Source organism: Aquarana catesbeiana, linkage group LG04 (assembly GCF_042186555.1).
Source record: "Aquarana catesbeiana isolate 2022-GZ linkage group LG04, ASM4218655v1, whole genome shotgun sequence".
NCBI lineage: Eukaryota > Metazoa > Chordata > Amphibia > Anura > Ranidae > Aquarana > Aquarana catesbeiana.
In genome coordinates, this window is record NC_133327.1 from 667,890,864 (window position 1) to 667,910,880 (window position 20,017).

Consider the following 20,017-nt stretch of genomic DNA (forward strand, 5'->3'; position numbering starts at 1 on the left):
ATCTTCCTGTACTGGACTGTATTCAGTTGCCGGTGTTGTGTCCGAACAGCAATTCGTCAAAATCTCCAATTACTGATGGTTTAAAGAAGCCGGAAGTTAAGTAGTTGGAGTTTCTGATGAGTTGGATATTTTGACAGAACACCAGCCAACCATGGTGAAGAGTGAATGCCAGAAGAAGATTGAAGGATCTGGGTGCACGGTGCCTTCCCCCTTTCTGGTTAGGACATTAGTGTGAGGACTCCAGTGATACATAGTGCCATCCACATTCAAAGTGCTGTAGTGTAACATACATGTTAATGGGCGTTAGCCTTCTGCCATATTCAAAGAAATCACATGCCAACACGTTCTGTTCAGACAACGGTGCCAAGAAGTCATCTGTTACTAGAGATTTATGTGAATTAAACATGCAAAAAAAATACCAGCCAATCCGTAGCAGCAAAACCAACAAATAGAGGAAACAAATGTGTCCTTACCACCTACGTAAAACATTAAGCACAACTGTTTTAGTGGAGGACAAGCCTTGCCGATATGAACTGAATATGGAAATGGAGACAAAAAAAGCAAAAAAGTCATGAAATGGAAAAGCAAACATGAGAAGGTTTCAATCATCAAGACCACCAGCTACTATGGAAAATTACTGTATTATAGGTCAATATCAGACTACCAATGCTGGAGAGCTCACAATTCAGAGGAATTAGAGGAGGATGAAAATGCAGTATATGGTGGTGTTAGGTACAGCAACTTAAAGTAGCAATAAACCCCCCCCCCCTTCTTTAAAATAACAAACCTCTCTATACTTACCTGCTCTGTGCAATGGAGAGCCGCACAGAGCGGCCCCGATCCTCCTCTTCTGGGGTTCCTCGCCGGTGCTCCTGGCTCCACCGCTTCGGCAAGTGCCCCCATAGCAAGCCACTTCCCATGGGGGCACTCATGCAGGCTCACTCCCAAGCCACCTTCTCTGCGTTAATTGACAGACAAGGTGGCCACCACTCCTAACAGAATTTGATTGACAGCAGCGGGAGCCAATGGCGCCTGCTGCTATTTATCTATGCAGTGGGGGAGGGACAGAGGTACACATCGCTGGATCGGGACCTGGCTCAGGTAAGTATAAAGGGGAGGGGGGGGGCTGGGGGGGGGGACGCATGCTACACAGGTTTTTTAACCTTCCTGCATTGTATGCAGGAAGGTAAAAAACCTTCAAGAATACAACAGCCCCCTCAGCCCCACTAATACTTACCTGAGCCCCCTCTTGATCCAGTGATGTCCATGGGAGCCTTGTCTCTCCGGGGACTTGCACTTGTGATTGGCTTTTGGCAGCAGCAGGAACCATCGTCTCCCGCTGCTGTCAATCACAGCCAGTGAGCCAATCAGGAGATAGAAGGGGCAGGGCCAAGTCACAGCTCTGTAGGCAAGCTGCTTGCTGTGGGGGCACTCAGCAGGAGGGAGAGGCCAGGAGCACCGGCGAGGGACCTTAAAAGAGGAGGATCCAGGCTGCTCTGTGCAAAACCACTGCACAGAGCAGGTAAGTATAGACAGGTTTGTTATCTTAAAGAAAGAAAAGAAAAAAAAACAAAATAAGACTTTAATATCCCTTTAAAGTGGTTGAAAACCCTCACCAGACACAGCACAGAACATGCAGAGCCATGGATATGAATCTCAGGCTGTGTGCTGCAGCTCCTTCCCAGGCACCTTATCTCTTGGTGTTGGGAAAATCTGTCAAAAGTGACTCATGCAGATAGCGGAGGGAAGAGAGGGGAGACAGAAATCACACTCCATGCTTTGGATAGAGGCAAGTACACAGTATAGGATGTGCTTTGTTCATAGTTTTTGTCTATCTGAGCATTTCAAGTACAGACATCAGCACAAGAGACACATCCTACTGATTGTAAGTTAAGTCCCTTGTGCTGATTTTTCTCTTTATTTTTATATGGAGACTTCTATCTTGATAGGGGAGCAAGGCTTTGCTTGTTTTGTATCCGAGCTGCGCCCCGATGACTTGTGATCTGTGACTGCTGGAAGGATATGCAAGAATCAGCAAGAAAGGCAGAGAAAGTGCAGCACGGATATACAAAATGAACCCGGCAGATTCAGGAAGATCCTTGCACTGCAAGTCCTCAGGTACAGCTTCCTCTCCAGTAAGGAGAACAGTGAGCAGAACAGTAGCAACCTCAATAGATTTCATTAAAAAAAAAAAAGAAGAAGCTTGTGAGCCTAGCAGTCAGAATTGCTCAGCAGACTGAAATCAAACTACATACATATACAATGTATGCTGTGATCATGCTGCAATACTAGATATTACCAGCAGGTGATTAAAGCCTGGTATTATATAAAGGGAATACAACTACGTTAAAATGACATTAAAAGCTCTGTTTTTTTGTTTTATAATAAATATACACTTTATTACTTACCTGCTCTATGGTCTTGCACAGAGCAGCTCCAATGCTCCTCTTCTTGGGTCCCCCCGCTGACGCTCGTGGCCCCTCCCCCTTGCCGAGGGCCCCCCATAGCAAGCCGCCTTGTGTGTGTCCATAAGACACACAAAGCATGGATTGGCCTCGCCCCTCGCTCCCTCCCTACTAGCCGTGATTGACAGCAGTGGGAGCCAATGGCTCCAGCTACTGTGTTATCAGGCAATGAGGAGCGAGAGACTGAGAAGAGCTGCTGGTCTCGTGCACATCGCTGGTTTGAGATGGTAAGTATTGAGGGAGGTTGCTGCATACTGACGTTTTTTGACCTTCATGCATAAAGTGACTAGATTATCCCGCGCTACCTCATAGTGTATATGTTAAGTGGTAAGTTGCATCTTATAATGGGTGGCTGCACACAACCAAATCGTGTTTAACGGATACAGAAGCCATGTTGTAATTTAAGGTTATTAAAGTTTCCTCTTCAGTCTGCATTCTCTCTAATTTTCTATAAAACTCAATACAAAATGGAAAGAAGAGTCTTTTGCTGCTTGTGCGATTAGCTCACTGATTTTCCCAGAAGTCTGCACCGGATTTTAGGCATCCTCTGCAATAAAATGTTTTGTGAGATACTTCCCAGTGGTTACACTTCTAAAGGGATGCAAACTGCAGCTTTTTCTCATTAGACTGCTGAGAGAGCACCAGGTGTTTATAATGAACCAGACCCCCCTGTTCAGAGTCACGCTTCATTCAGACAGGCACCGACACCCATCCTGTGTTTAGGCTTCCTACGTTGGTATGCCTACATCTGCCCCGGGCTACATGCAGGCAGCCTACAGAAGTGAATGCAGATGCAGCAAATGCATGGACACAGCCGCATGTTGAAATTTGCGGCAGTGTACGTACGGAGCAGTGTTTCTCAACTCCAGTCCTCAAGGCACCGCCAACAGGTCATGTTTTCAGGATTTTCATGAGATGAAATGGCTGCAGTAATTACGAAGGTAGCGAAACCGATCAAATCACCTGTGCAAAATAATGGGAAGCCTGAAAACATGACCTGTTGGAGCGCCTTGAGGACTGGAGTTAAGAAACCCCGGTATAGATCCATGCAGCCGCTCCGGTCCCCCTGTCAAAATTTTGACATGCAGCCGTGTTCGCATTCACCTGACGGCGCGCAGCCCGAAGCTCAATAACAAAAGGGAGTCTGCACGCAGGAGAGGCATCGCCACCTTCTGAACAAACCCTCAGTCTGAAAAGGACATAATTAAACAAACGGGTATTTATTTAGAGCAACAAAATAAGTATTTGGATCACCCAGAGGGGATTGTGTTTTTCTTTTCACAAAAGTGGAGATACTCTTTAAATATTCCAATACTACACCCTCACCTTACCTACCCTCAGACATTGGTAGAGATCAGATTTAAATGTTGAAGTAAAAACAGATAAACTAATGTGCTGACCCACCACGTGATAAGTGACAGTTCAATATTTCAGGACACAAACACATGAAAGATGATCACCTAATAAACAGTACAGAGAACTCTCAGCTGCTAGGTTGTCCAAGCACAATGAGGCAACATCTATTACTCAATCAGAGGCCGAGGCTTGTGTCATACAGGAGGTCAGGCACATCATGACTCTGCAGTGCTAACAACCTCTTGAAACACTCACCATCCTAAACTGTCAAATAAAAGCATTTATTATTTTTAATGTTATCCTAATCTCAGCCAAACGACACTTAAACCCCTTTAGCACAAAGGGTCCAATCATGTCAGTTTTTCAGGCGGACCTGATCGGACCTTCCATTCACTCCTATGGCCCGGGTATGGACCCATCGACCTCCAATCTGGCAGGCAGACCCACCGACCTCCAATCTGGCAGGCAGACCCACCGACCTCCAATCTGGCAGGCAGACCCACCTACCTCCAATCTGGCAGGCAGACCCACCTACCTCCAATCTGGCAGGCAGACCCACCTACCTCCAATCTGGCAGGCAGACCCACCTACCTCCAATCTGGCAGGCAGACCCACCTACCTCCAATCTGGCAGGCAGACCCACCTACCTCCAATCTGGCAGGCAGACCCACCTACCTCCAATCTGGCAGGCAGACCCACCGACCTCCAATCTGGCAGGCAGACCCACCGACCTCCAATCTGGCAGGCAGACCCACCGACCTCCAATCTGGCAGGCAGACCCACCGACCTCCAATCTGGCAGGCAGACCCACCGACCTCCAATCTGGCAGGCAGACCCACCTACCCCCAATCAGATTAAAGGAAGTGGATCCATTCCCCTCTGTCTAGGTCCGGGATCTCCAAACTTTCCAAACAATGAGCCAATTTACCATCCTTTGAACTTTATGGGGGCCGGACTGTGGCCAGTGGGGGGGGGGGGTAGAAAAGGTCCTGACATCAGTGGGAAAAAAAACAATGCCCCAACTTTGGTGTCATTGGATGTGTGTGGGGAGGAATTATGGCCCATTATTGGTATCAATGGATGAAATCGTGCCCCAAGGGCTGCATAAAGGCAGGCAAAGGGCCGAATCTGGCCCCCCATCCACAGTTTGGGGACCACTGGTTTAGGGGGATCAAATCGGAGGCCATCCACTGTCTGTTAACAACTGATTGCCCATAGAGCAGAGTGGGCTGAATGTGATAGGGGTAGGAATCGACCAATATCGTTTTTTTTATGCTAATACGATACCAATATTTCGGCCACCTCTCAGGCCGATAGTCAATATTCTCTGCCAATATTCTGTACATGTCCTTTTACATTTTTAATTTTTTATTTATCACGGTTATTGCTGTCAAAAGGAGTGTAAACATCCCTTGTGACAGTATTAGGCAGTGACAGGTACTCTTTATGGAGGAATTGGGGGTCTATAAGACCCCAAACACCTCCACTGCACTTGAAAGTATTCAAAAACGTCAAGATCGGCGTTTTGAATACTTTTTTTTTTTTAAACTGGCACGTTTTAAGATGCCAGTAATCCGGGAAGTGATGTCATAACATCGCTTCCAGGTTACTAGATCCGAGACCCCAATGAAGCATCGGCTTTGTTGAGGCCCTCCGCCAGCCGGCTGGATGCTCGGGCCTCCCAGTGGGATGGGAGAGCCCGGACGAGCAGCGGGGGGAGGAGGGTTGTTGCTGCTGAGCCGCATCGGTTGTTATTACAATAAAGCTGACCATCCGCTGTAAAGAACAGTACCGGTGTGATGCCTGCAGCATCACCCCGGCACAACACCTTGAAGCTATATCGGTAATATTGGGTACGTTTGTGATCGATACTTCCAAAAAAGTGAATATCGCCCGATTATATAAATCGGTCGATCCCTAATAGGGGTATACATTTGGCAATTGTGGCAAGTGTACAACCCCATCTGAATGCCCTTGCAGCTTAGGCAGGAAAAATGTGGCTGAACCACCAATTTTTACCACCCTCATGACTGCAAGTGAAAATGGCCCCTTATTGTAGGTTTGCCTGCTGCAGATATTTCCCCACTGCCTGTTGTCCCTAGAACATGAAGTGAGGGGAAATCTCTCTCTCTAACCCTGTATAGCAGTAAAACCTGACAGGTGTCCTAACCCTTCCCCATTCTTTCCAAAAAATATTGGGTATAGATACACTTTATTAGAAAAATGAAAGTGCATTCTATGCATCAAGGTTAAAAAAAAAAACAAAAAAAACCCTTCTGCATGCAGTTGCCTCCCTCCTTGCCGGAGCCCAATCTCAATCTCAATCAAGCGATGTGCACAAAAACAAAGGCTCTCTCCACTCTCTCCCTCCTCACTGGCTAAGAGACATAAATGGGAGCCATTGGTTCCCGCTGCTGTCAATCACAGCCAGTTGGGAGGGAGAGCCAAGCCACTCTCTGTATCTATGGACACACAGAGCCGCGTCAGAAAAAAGCCTGTACGAGTGCCCCCTTAGCAAGCAGCTTGTTATGGGGGGCACTCAGTGGGAGGGAAGAGCCAAGAGGACCATCGTGGGACCTGAGAAGAGGAGGCTCAGGGCTGCCCTGTGAAAAACCAACTGCACATAGCAGGTAAGTATAAATGTTTGTTATTTTTAAAACAATTTATTCCTTTACCATCACTTAAATAAATATAAAAAAAATAAAATAAAAAAATATTTTAAAAAGCCATAATCCAATAAGAATCAAAATTCATGCTTACTGAAAATAGACTGGAAGGCATTTATAACTTCTGTCACACAAAACTCTGAATAGGAGTGAAAAAGATTTTGAAACCGATTTACTAAAAGTTTTCAGATTGACTCATTCATTCTTTCCTCCCATGCTGGGACAGAAGAACAGACCTCTTCATTGGGCGGTCTGTTTAGTCCTCGGTTCACACTAACTCTACTCCAAAGTTACGTGACTTTCAGTGCAAGTTTGGAATAAGACTTTGATGTGACGTTTTCTACTCTGTGGCATTGAAGTCATATCAAAGTCGCACCAAAAGTAGTGCAGGACCCTTTTCAAAAGTCGGAGCGACTTGTGTCACATCAGTTAAGATGGCTCTCATAGGGAAACATTTAATATGACACGTCATGCGACTTCTGCTCTCACAAGTCGGATCCCATGTTGCACCAGTGTGAACCGGGCCTTAGAGTGAAAAGCTGCCTCATCATCAGTGCTAAATCTATTTCAGGCCTGCTTAAATCTCAGTTGGCTGTCCGGGATTACAGGGGCAGGGGTCGCAAAGACGCAGGAAAACTGGGGCACAGGCTATGCTAGATGGGAGGCAGCCTGATTGGTGTCTGAGGTGTCATTAACCACTTCAGCCCCGGAAGATTTGGCTGCTGAATGACCAGGCCCTTTTTTGCGATTCGGCACTGCGTCGCTTTAACGGACAATTGCGCAGTCGTGTGACATTGCACCCAAACAAAAATGACGTCCTTTTTTTCCCACAAATAGAGCTTTCTTTTGGTGGTATTTGATCGCCTCTGCGGTTTTTATTTTTTGCGCTATAAACGAAAAAAAAAAAAAAAAGAGCGACAATTTTGAAAAAAAAAAAAAAAAAACACAATATTTTGTAGTTTTTGCTATAATAAATATCCCCATTTTTTTTTTTTAAAAAAGCTATTTTTTTCTCAGTTTATGCCGATATGTATTCTTCTACATATTTTTGGTAAAAAAAAAAAAAAAAGCGCAATAAAGCGTATATTGATTGGTTTGCGCAAAAGTTATAGTGTCTACAAAATAGGAGATGGATTTATAGCATTTTTATTAATTTAGTTTTTTACTACTAATGGCGGCGATCTGTAAATTTTAAATCAGGACTGCGATATTATGGCGGACACATTTGACACATTTTTGGGACCATTGGCATTTATACAGCGATCAATGCTATAAAAATGCACTGATTACTGTAAGAATGTCACTGGCAGGGAAGGGGTTAATACTAGGAGGCGATCAAGGGGTTAACTGTGTTCCGTGCTAGGTGTTTCTAACTGAAGGGGGAGGGGACTGGCTATAGGAGATGAAAGATTGTGGTTCCCAGCTATTAGGAACACACGATCTGTCTCTCCTCACAGAACAAGGGTTTGTGTGTTTACACGCGCGCACACACACACACACACGCACGCACGCACGCTTCCATGTTCTGCCTCTCGTGCCCGCGATTGCTCATGGCCGGCGGTCATCGCGACCGTCAGCCAAGAGCATCGGCACCCCTGCTGTGCAGCGGGCGGGCGCCTGCTCTTCCGATCCCGGGAGCCGACGTATAGCTACGACGGTTCGCGGGAACGTGCCGACTTGCTGCAGTAAAACGACGGCGGCTAGTTGGAAAGTGGTTGTAAAGGCAGAAGGTTTTTTTTACCTTAATGCATTCTATGCACCAAGATAAAACACCTTCTGTGTGCAGCAGCCCTCCTAATACTTACCTGAGGTCAATCTCTGTCCATGAATGTCTCAGCCGTACGAGATACTCCTGATTGGCTGAGACACAGCAGAGACACCGTTGGTTCTCGTTGCTGTCAAAGTCAGCTAGCCAATCAGAGGAAAGAGGGGGCGGGGCCAAGTCAAGGCTCCGTGTCTGAATGGATACACAGAGATGTCACTCAGATCCGATGCTCCCATAGCAAGCTGCATATACATGTAACATTTAAGCAACGTTTACATGGGTAGAGCGTTCGAGTAAATGGCCTGCTCTGCTGATTATTTAGAAAAAAATAGCACAAAATAGATACAACAGGGGGCAGCTTCTGCTGTGCAGCATCCCTTAGTTGCCAAGATGCAGATGGCTTCTGCCACCCAGCAGCCTTGGTTGCTAGGAAACTAGATGACTTTTGCTGCCTAGCATCTATCTGTCGCTAGGGAGCAGGTGGCTTCTGCTCCCTCTCATTGCTAGGAGGCAGGCACCTCTTGTACTCCAATAGGACTGCATTTATACCGTACAAGCAAGGACATTACCGCTTACATATGTACGATACTGTGCAAAAGTTTTAGGCAGGTGTGAAAAAAAGGCTGTAAATGAAGAATGCTTTTAGATATAGAAGTGTTAAAAGTTTATTTTTATCAATTAAAGTGTTACTAAACCCACAACAGTAAAATCAGTCTGTATATGCAGTAAAGCATGCTTGTTATACTCACTAAGGGGTTAATCATCTGCAATGTGTAAAAATAGGATTTTTTAAAACAGCTTACCTGTAAAATCCTTTTCTTTCGAAGGACATCACGGGACACAGAGCCACAGTAATTACTGATGGGTTATATAGGTATCACTGGTGATTGGACACTGGCACACCCTATCAGGAAGTTCAACCCCCTATATAATCCCTCCCCCTTGCAGGGATACCTCAGTTTTGTAGCCAAGCAATATAGTGTATTAGAAGAGGGGCGGGACCTCTGTGTCCCGTGATGTCCTTCGAAAGAAAAGGATTTTACAGGTAAGCTGTTTTAAAAAATCCTATTTTCTTTCTCGAACATCACAGGACACAGAGCCACAGTAATTACTGATGGGATGTCCCAGAGCAACGCTACCTGAGGGGGGGGAACCACGACCAAGTAGGGTGCAATCAGACCTGAGGACCCTGTACCGCTGCCTGCAGCACACTACGCCCAAAGGCGATATCCTCATGCCTTCTCACATCCACCTGATAGAATCTGGTGAATGTATGAACTGAAGACCAGGTTGCGGCCTTGCAGATTTGAGCCATAGAGGCCCGGTGATGCACTGCCCAAGAAGCACCAATAGCCCTTGTGGAATGTGCCCTGATCTGAAACGGAGGAATCTTCTGCTTCAGACCGTAAGCTTGAATGATCAATTGTCGAATCCATTTAGAAATGGTAGCTTTTGACGCTGCCTGTCCTCTATTGGGACCCTCTGGCAGCACAAACAAAACATCCGTCTTGCGGATCTGAGTAGTTGCCCCTAGATAGGCCTTAACTGCTCTTACTACATCCAACGAATGTAGAGATCTCTCTTCCGGAGAACAGGGATCTGGAAAAAACTAAGATGAGGGCGTAGTACCACTCTATCCTTGTGTATAATCAAATAAGGCTCCTTACAGGAAAGAGCTGCTAATTCTGATACTCTTCTAGCAGAAGAGATGGCCACCAGAAAAATTAATTTCCTTGTCAACAAGACCAAAGGAATCTGACATATTGGTTCAAAAGGCTGTTTCTGTAACACAGCCAGGACCAAATTCAAGTCCCAGGGGTTTAGGGGCGCTTTAACCGGAGGATTAAGACGCATCACCCCCTGCATAAAGTTTCGGACCAAAGAATGCGAAGCAAGTGGCCGCTGAAATAATACTGATAAAGCAGAGACCTGGCCCTTGATGGTACTCAAGGCCAGCTTCATCTCTAATCCCATCTGTAGAAAATCAAGGATTCTACCTATGACATATTTCCTGGGATGCCAACCTCTGGATTCACACCAGGTTATATAAGCCTTCCAGACTCTATGATAAATCATCCTGGAAGCTGGCTTCCTTGCATTAATCAAGGTAGATATGACAGGACCTGAGAGCCCACAACTCTTCAGAACGTGGGTCTCAATAGCCAAACCGTCAAATTTAGTGTTTGTAAGGCAGGATGGACTACTGGACCTTGAGATAACAGGTCTGGGCGTAAAGGTAGTATCCACGGGGAACCCACCGTCATCCTTACTATTTCTGCATACCAAGTCCTTCTGGGCCAAGCGGGGGCCACCAGAAGTACCGACTTCCTTTCCTACCTGATCCTGCGAAGGAGTCGTGGTAGTAGAATAGGCGGGAATGCGTAAATCAGTGAGAACCGATGCCACGGAATCACCAACGCATCCGTCCCGCATGCAAGAGGATCTTTTGTCCTTGCCACAAATCTGTCTATCTTTTTGTTGAATCGGGATGCAAAGAGATCTACATCTGGAACCCCCCATCTTTGGCATATGGCCCAAAAGACGTCAGGATGCAGAGAACATTCCCCTGGAAGTAACTGCTGGCGACTTAGATAGTCCGCCTGCCAATTCTCTATTCCCGGGATGAAACTGCCGATATGCATGGCACATGCTTCTCTGCCCAGACTAAGATCTGGTTCACCTCTTTTTGAGCAACTCGGCTCCGGGTGCCTCCCTGATGATTGACATAAGCCACTGCTGTGGCATTGTCGGACTGGATCCTGACCGGACAACCCTGTAGCCTGATAGTCCAGGCCTTTAGAGCTAGATGTATCGCCCGGATCTCCAGAATGTTGATGGGTAAGGTCCTCTCTGTCTTGGACCATACCCCTTGGACCGCAGCCTGTTCCAGAACTGCTCCCCAACCTGACAGACTGGCATCTGTTGTTACCACCGTCCAGGTAACCGGTAGAAAGGATTTCCCCTTCTGCAGGTTTTCGGGTATGAGCCACCAATTAGGGCTCTGACGCACCGCATGCGACAGGTGCATCGGAAAGTCTAATGCCTGAACCTTCTTGTTCCAGGTCGACAGAATACTGTGTTGCAGCATTCTTGAGTGAAACTGAGCATAGGGAACTGTTTCGAATGAAGACACCATCTTCCCTATTAGCCTCATACAAAGGCGGACTGAGGGACCCTTCTTGGTCCTTACTGTCAGAATCAGCTCTCTCAAAGCAGTGATCTTTGCCTGAGGTAGAAATATTTTCTCCTGGCTTGTAACTATAATCAGACCTAAATACTCCAGTCTTCTTACTGGTTTTAGGAAAGACTTTTCTAAGTTGAGGATCCAACCTAGGTGTTCTAGATACCTGACCGTGGTCCTCAAGTTTCCATTCAAAGAGGCTACCGACCGGTCTATCAAGAACAGGTCGTCTAGGTATGCTATGACAGCTATACCCTGAGCCCTTAATCTGGCCAGAGGAGGAGGCAAGATCTTTGTGAACACTCGAGGTGCAGTGGCTATCCCAAAAGGCAGAGCCACAAACTGGAAACGGTGCCCTCCTACCTCGAAGCGCAGAAACTTCTGATGAGCAGGAAAAATGGGCACATGCAGATATGCATCTCTGATGTCTATTGATGCCAGAAATTCTCCTCCCTGCAGGGTGGGAACTACTGTTCGAATTGATTCCATGCGGAAGGATTGAATCCTTAGGAATCGGTTCAGATCCCTTAAGTCCAAAATGGGCCTGACATCCCCATTTGGCTTTTGGACCGTAAAAAGGTTGGAATAGAAGCCCAATCCCTGGTCCTTTGCAGGAACTATCATAATGACCTCCTGCGACAAAAGTCGCTCTAACGCTAGAAGGAGCGACTGCTTCTTCTCTGGGTCTCTGGGAACATTTGATCTGAGGAACCGAGGAGAAGGGAATTCCTGAAACTCCAGCTTGTACCCTAAGGTTACCGTGGAGACTACCCATCTGTCCTGGAAGTCCTCGTGCCAGAGCTCTGAGAACTGTCACAGTCTTCCCCCCACTCGAGTGAGCGGGGGCGCCCAATCATGCAGAGGTCTTAGTGTTTTGCCTAGTAGGCTTCTTTCCCCAGGACTTCTTTTGTCCCTGGGGTTGACTCTTGTCTCTGGACCCCGATGGAGGCGGCCGTCGAGACTGCCTGGAGGCTGAAGCCCCCGGCGCTGGGGAAAGAGTCCGTTTGAAAGAGGGACGCTTACTCTTCTTCTTGACAGGTAAGAGAGTGCTTTTCCCACAAGAGATTCTCTTGATATAGTTATCCAAGTCCTCTCCAAACAACCTTGCACCACGAAATGGAAACCCAGCCAGTAGCTTCTTACATGGTGCTTCGGCTGACCAATTTTTCAACCATAGGATTCTACGTATATGCACCAACCCCAGTGAAAGACGGGAGGTTTGCACGATAGAATCTCTAATGGCGTCAACCACAAAGCATAAGGCCGCTGGAAGGTTAGCAAACCCCTGGGCCTGCTGTTCAGGTAATACTTTGATGACCTGCTTAACATGGTCTCTTAAGTATTGACAGACTCCAATCGCTGCTGCTGCAGGTTGGGCCACTGATCCTGCTAAGGAGAAAACATCCTTCAATAGGGATTCCATCCTTTTATCTACAGGATCCCTGAGCATCTGAGCATTGTCTACAGGACAAGTCAGGCTATTATTTACGGAGGAAATGGCGGCATCAATAGCCGGTATTCCCCACATTTTAATAAACTTTTCTTCCATCGGATAAAGTGTTGAAAACTTTCTCGGTGGAAAAAAACGTTTGTCTGGGTGATCCCACTCAGAATAAATAAGCTTTTCAAGTAAAGTATGAACAGGAAAAGCATGTGCTGCTTGGAAAGGTTTCAGTGACCCCAAAGCAGAAGAGGATTCTTTAGCAGTTTCAGGTATGGGCAACTTAAATGTGGATCGGACCAATCCAGTGAGGATCTGCACTAAGACTTTCTCCTCTTGGGAAGTCGCAGAGGGTCCCTCTCCACCTGATTCCCCCGAAGAGGAATCATCCATCCCATCCCGATCCTCTGAAAGGGACTCATCTCCTTTATCCCAGAGCTCCTCTGTCTGAGGGTCTTGGGGAACAGAGGAAGGCCTAGTGCGTTTTCTTCCACTGAGTGAAGACGTAATCACGGCCATTAATCTTTCCTCTAGACCATTAATGGTTGAGGAAAAAACCTCTTGTGTAATATATACAGGGGCTGAAGTGCCAGAAGCAGGTGTAGCCCCTGACCCCGATGGCTCTCCCTGGCTAGCCGTCCCTGGCCCATCTTTAGGGGGGGAGGATGCTGCCGACAGGGGGCCCTCAGAACCTGAACAAGATCCCCTAGTGTCTCTGGTTCCTGGGGTGCTTGAATCTCTTCTACCCATAGTGCAAAGCAACAAGGTGTGAGGTATACAAATGAACACTGCCCGCTGAGAGATGTAGTCTGGCTAAAAGCCTTGCTACCCAATGCTCAGTCTGGTGTTACTTCAGTAAATGCTGCCTAGGAGAATGCCTGTGTCCCACCTTACATGCGACCGTCAGCTCTGTGTCTCTCAGAAGGCTGAGTGCACCTGTACAGAGTGCCTCTAATAGCCTGCAGCTGGCCTGAGTGGGAGTCTAAACACTCTGTGCTGACATCCCGCCCCCTCCTCTACCGCCCCCCCCCCCCTCGAGTTTTGAAAAAAACGAGCGCTTCCCGCACTGCCGACTCTCCTGTCATGCTTCTGGAGAAAAGGCTGGGGATGGGGGGGGAGAAGGAGGGAGACTGGTAACAAGATTTGCCTGAACGGCTATCTTCAGAGATGGTGGCCTTTAGGCCACAGAGCCCGGGTGGTATAACCACTTTCTAGACCCCTGTGGCCCCTCTCTAGCCTGGGGGGAACATTCAAACATGAGAAATCCCCCCTTTCCACCTTACCTGCTTGCAGCCTGCTTTGAGACGCTGGGAATAATCAGCACTGAACACCTGAGACAAAGTCAGCATGTGTAGGTTTGTGCTCTTGGCAGCCCCCGGTGGTCACAATAGGCATAGCATGCATTTACCTTAAAGGAGAAAAGCCACTAGAACTCAAAAATTCTGTGGAATCTCCTCTTACCTTATCCAGCCGCAGGGTGCTGTTTACACAGACCCAATCTTCACCTCTCACGGTGGGCTCCGTTTGAAAAAACCGTCAGAGACTGGGGCCCCCATCAGTAGGGGGATCCAACAGTTCTGGGACCGTAAAGCACCTCGCCAGAAATTAGGAAGTTTAAAGCCATTTTCTGATCTGCGGGGTCCAGCTCTCTAAAAAGAGAAGCATTACGGGTAAAACCTCGTTTCTTCGGACACGAGGCCCGGGTACCATTCAATTCGGCCATGAAAAGACACTTTGAATGGATCCGGTTCGCCTGGCTTGCCCCAGTATAGGATCTTAGGATATTCCCTTTGGAGCTCAGCACAGGATATCTTTACACGTCCATCACCTAAGACACTGGCGTAAAAACTGAGGTATCCCTGCAAGGGGGAGGGATTATATAGGGGGTTGAACTTCCTGATAGGGTGTGCCAGTGTCCAATCACCAGTGATACCTATATAACCCATCAGTAATTACTGTGGCTCTGTGTCCCGTGATGTTCGAGAAAGAAAAGGCTGTTTTTTCTGATCCTCCCCTTCTTCCACTGTCCCCAATCTATCTGCTGATAGAACAGAACCTTGGAGGCACTCTGCACATGCTCAGTTTGGTGTGTATTGCTAGATTTTTGTTTCTTGGGATGCATGTGATCCGCAGAGGGACAATCAGTACTGTCCAGACAGAAGGTCAGGGGTCCTGCAGCCTCATAGGACAGAGGAGAATGAAAACTCCTCCTACAAGCTTTAAAGTCTAAGTAAACCCCTCTATCGTTTTCAGCCAAGGAAGCTGCCATCTTTGCCTCCATTTAATCTACAGCTGCCATGATGCTGCACATGATTAATTATGACACCGGCCATTGGATGGTTTGACAGTTTGGTTGAGAGCACAACCAATGGGAGTGTTACATTTCCGGCACGTGCCGTATATGAGACTGGTTTTATGGATGGGTTTACTTCCGCATTAACCAGTCACTGATAGAAGTCACAAGACTGCTATATACTGCTGATGAGAAAAGGTATTTAGCAGTTTATATTTACTAAAATAATTGCATTTCCATGTTCTGTGTACTGTGGGAGACCAGATATAGTGAGTGAAGAGCCCTGGGTTTAGGAACACTTTAAATATATTAGCAGATTTGAACACACTAAGAATTGAAGTCAAACTCCAACTCACGCTTTATAATCAGTTACAGCAAACACTCTTTTTTCCAATTGGGATAAAGGTTTTACATGAATAAAAGTTGATCATTGTAAGCACACCTGCCAGTGGCAAATGGTTTTCATGTAAACTGATGCATTCTGCTGGAGACCTTGTGCTTTTTACAAAACAGACTCGCTGGCTAGATCACCAGATGAAAATAGAAGAAAGCCAAAAAAAAAAAGAATTGGTAAGCTGCAATATAATAAAGCTTTGCTTTTGGGTTTAATACTGCTTGAAATCAACAGAGCTGTTCTCATTTCTGATAACATGTGACATTTTTTTTTTTTTTTTTTTGCATAAATGTGTGACAGAAGAATTATGTGTTACCAACACATGCCACCTTATAAGTACTAGAAAAAAAAAATGTCAATCAGAATCTCATGGGTTGTTGTGGACAACAAGGACACGTGCGTCAGTCACTTTCATAGCACAAGTGACGGGATTTCGTTTTTTATTACTAATGAACCAAGAAGAAAGGAATGGTAAATGTCACAGAGAGCGCAGAGTCTGCCAATCCGAGCCATTTCCCTGCAATTAGCAGTCACATTGTGTGCCGGTGACCTCACAGCACATACATTTGTCACATTAGGTAACTGCAGTCTACAGAATCCATTTATTAGAACCAGATGAAGACATTCAATGCAAGAACTAAACACGACTTTATTCACTTACTTAGGAAACCAATTAAGACCAAGGTGTTCCGTTTTAGAGTACAATATTCTCTCCAGCATTTCGTACAATGGTCTCCAGGGTAACTGCAAGTCTTCTCTTGAAAGGAGCTCTTTCTTTCTGTATTCGGTCAAGGGAAAGAATAACATATCAATTTATTGATAGAATTTGGCAGAACAAAAATATAATAAATAATCATCAGTACAAAATAATGGAATCGCTATTATGTTCAAAAAATGACTTCCAGCTGTATTATTTTTCTTCCATAAATTGAAAGCTGCGCCATCCTGAAACCTTCTCTTCCCTAAAGTCACACGGAAATGACCAGAATTCTCACACCCCACAATATTCTATTATTATTATTTCTACTAGTTTTTTTTTTTTTTGTTTCTATTGGACTTGTGTTTTGTCGACCTAACTATGTAGCTATGGGGTTTAGGGCTGAAACAATGAATCAACATATTCAATTATGAGAATAGTTGTTAACTGTTTTCATAGACGATTAGTTGCATACACTCAGAATGCATCATTTGTTTACATGTCAGTATACACAGTGCAGCACACATACAGCTCAGTACACCATACATGTCAGTAAGGCCACACACACACGTCAGTTTTTACGGACTCCGCTTGCTCAGCAGGGATCGCTCCGTTGATCCCCGCTGAGCTGGCGGATGACGGGTCCGTCTCCGCTCACTGTGCAGGGACGGACCTGTCAGAGCCCCGCTCTCCTCTATGGGGGAATCGGATGAAAACGGATCCACCTGTCCATTTTCATCCAATCCGCAGGACGGATAGAAAATAGGGTTTCCATCAGTCTGGATTCAGCAGATCGAAGCGGATGTCAGCAGACATGTCACCGCTGACATCTCGTCGCTCCATAGACCTGCATGGAGCGTCCCTTCAGGTCCGCCTAAAAAACTGACAGGAGGACCTAAACCGTCTGCATGTGTGAAAAGGGCCTTAGTGTCTGAGAGCTTGTGAATGTGTGAGGAGCAATAACTCATGGGACATGTAGTCCTGGCAAGGAGATGGGAGTGATTTTAAAAAAGGCAGAAGTTTTTTTTTACCTTGCTATAGGGGAACGCCATATTATACTTTGCAGCTTGCTATAGGGGCACTCTGAAGAGAGGAGGAGCAAGAAGCACCGATAGGGCCCCCCAGAAGAGGAAGTATGAGTACTGATACTTTATCTCAAGTACTCCCTGATATCAATTACCGATACCCTTTTTCTTAATGTTGCGACAGGTTTTTTTTTTTAGACTAATGAAAAATGATCACAGTTTCTTTATAATTATGAACAACAGTTCTTCTGTGGCTCTGAATTCACACTACTTTAGCGTGAGCCACAGATCAGTGTGATTTGGACCTCCGATTTCATTGCAGCTTGTGACTTCGTTTAACAGAAGTCAATGCAAGCCAATAGAAATCGCAAAAAAGGTATCGGTTTCAGTATCCGAGCATTTGCACGAGTGCAAATGCTTATTATCTGTAGCAGTACCGATGCAGCGCTAAATGGTTTTCATTTCACAAAATGGTGCAATTTAAAATTTACAAATATTTTTTAGATATCAACTCAATACAGTTTTAGCTTTTTATGATTACTAGGAATTTTTGTAAGTTTTGCCATGTATGTGTCCACTAATAATTTTAGTGTATTTTTAGCGAAAATAGCGAATTGATAAACATTTGCGCAGATATCACAAAACCTAAAAAAATCGGTAGCTCCTTTTTTTTTTTCTACTGGTCACATGCTTTGAAAAAAATGTATGGTTTGAGGGATTTTTTACAAACTCTGAAAGCTGTAAGGGAAAAATAATAAACAATGAAAAAATTGCAAAAATGGTCTGACCACTTAAGTGTAAAAATGGAGTGCAGGGCCTGGCAGTGAAAGGGTTAATGGAAACAAAAACATCCCCTATCCTCCTAGCTTGGTTCTGCAGCACTGCTACTCAGGTCTCCTCACCTCAGCCCCGGGGGAGATCATCATCCCTGTCCCCGTCTTCTCTTGGATATAGGTTGGGCCTCGCTATTGGACCATTTGGTAAGTTATAGACCCCCATTTTTTTGAGAGATGGTTCTCTTTTTAAAGGGTATCCTATATTTATAGATATGTTATCGATTTATTTTCAGAGCATTTTACTCCTGATGAGTGGCGTGAGCCATGAAACGTGCGGAGTACACTTTGATGCCCAGACAAGTTTGGCTCACTAAGAGCAATTACTTATGTTTATTATTAACCACTTGCCTACTGGGAACTTAAACCCCCTTCCTAACCAGACCAATTTTCAGCTTTCGGTGCTCTCACACTTTGAATGACAATTACTCAGTCATGCAACACTGTACCCATATGAATTTTTTGTCCTTTTTTTCACACAAATAGAGCTTTGTTTTGGTGGTATTTAATCACCGCTGGGTTTTTTTTTTTTTGCGCTATAAATCAAAAAAGACTGAAAATTCGATAAAGAAAAAAAAATCAGTTTTTCTGTTTCTGTTAAAATTTATTGCAGAGTATTGGCAGAGTTTTGCAGTGTTGCAGAGTATTGGCAGAGTTTTGCACAGTGTCGCAGAGTATTGCACAGTTTTGCAGATTATTGCAGTGTTGCAGAGTATTGCTGACATTGAGCAGCGCTGTGGGCACTAAACATCCAGCCCACAGCGCTGCCATCTCTCCCCCTCCTCCCTCCTGCCCTCGTACTGTACCGAACGGTACACAGAGGGGAGGGAGGAACCAGCGTCATGACGTGACGCCGGTTTGTTTACATGTGATTGCTCCATCATTTGACGGAACGATCACGTGGTAAACGGCCACGGTGCGCACCCCAGGGGGCGCGCGGGAGCAACATTCTGGAATGATGTCCCACGGACGTCCACCCAGAACTAGTCGACCGCGCTGCAGCCGTCTTTCGGCTATGGCCCGGTCGGCAAGTGGTTAATGGATGAAGGATCTATGAAATTGTACTGCTAATCATGTTGTATTTTACTTTGCATAATAATTATATGTGTATACAAGTGAACTGTTATTTACAGTATATCATGTCTTTTACCAAAGATTACTGATACTTTTTAAACTTTTTTTGCAATAATAAACAATTTAATGATCAATATAAACTAGATATTTATTCAGTGACATGCCTCCCATTCTTTACTCTTCATTTTTTGTTTAAACATATATTAGGGATGGAGGTTTGCCACTGCTATGATTAGGTTGTGTCAGTGGTAGGGCCTCGTCACAGTCACAATATTTTATTAGCAATATTCTGTTAAATGGGTGGCTTTGGGAAGACTAGTAATTTCTTGCCCGGGGCTCCATATTAAAATATGGTAAACTTGATTACCTGAAAAGCAGACATGTACTGGACGAAAAAAAAAAAAAAAAGGAAGAGGGTTCAAGGAAAAGTATAGGCTCAGAATACAGATACATTATATGACTATTTCCCATTCTACCATTTTTCTACAGGATCATGCGATGACTGAGATGTCAATAGGTGCCCTCAGACATCAGTTGGCACCCCTGGCTAGAGATTGGCAGGAAAGCGGTTTTTAGAATATACTGAATTTATCCAGCTAGACTTTTACTCTACTTGATAAAAGTGATCAGAAAAGTGCATAAACCTTTTTGCTACAAGATAAACACGAAAAAGAAATTGCAATCCCATGCTATCCTATTGTGCGTTTCTCAGGATTAGGTTTTATAAACCATCTTAAAGAGGAGGTCCAGCCCACCCCCCCACCCTCCCCACAAAAAATTAAAAGTCAACAGCTACAAATACTGCAGCCGCTGACTTTTAATATATT

General features: G+C 45.4%; 1 protein-coding gene across 1 annotated transcript in view; it reads right to left on the reverse strand.

Moving 5' to 3' along the window:
• Positions 1–20,017, reverse strand: part of PSME4 (proteasome activator subunit 4) — a 201,664-nt gene that overhangs the window by 144,919 nt on the left and 36,728 nt on the right. The window contains 1 exon segment of the mRNA XM_073628566.1: positions 16,223–16,339. Within this exon segment, the coding sequence (XP_073484667.1) occupies positions 16,223–16,339 (117 nt within the window).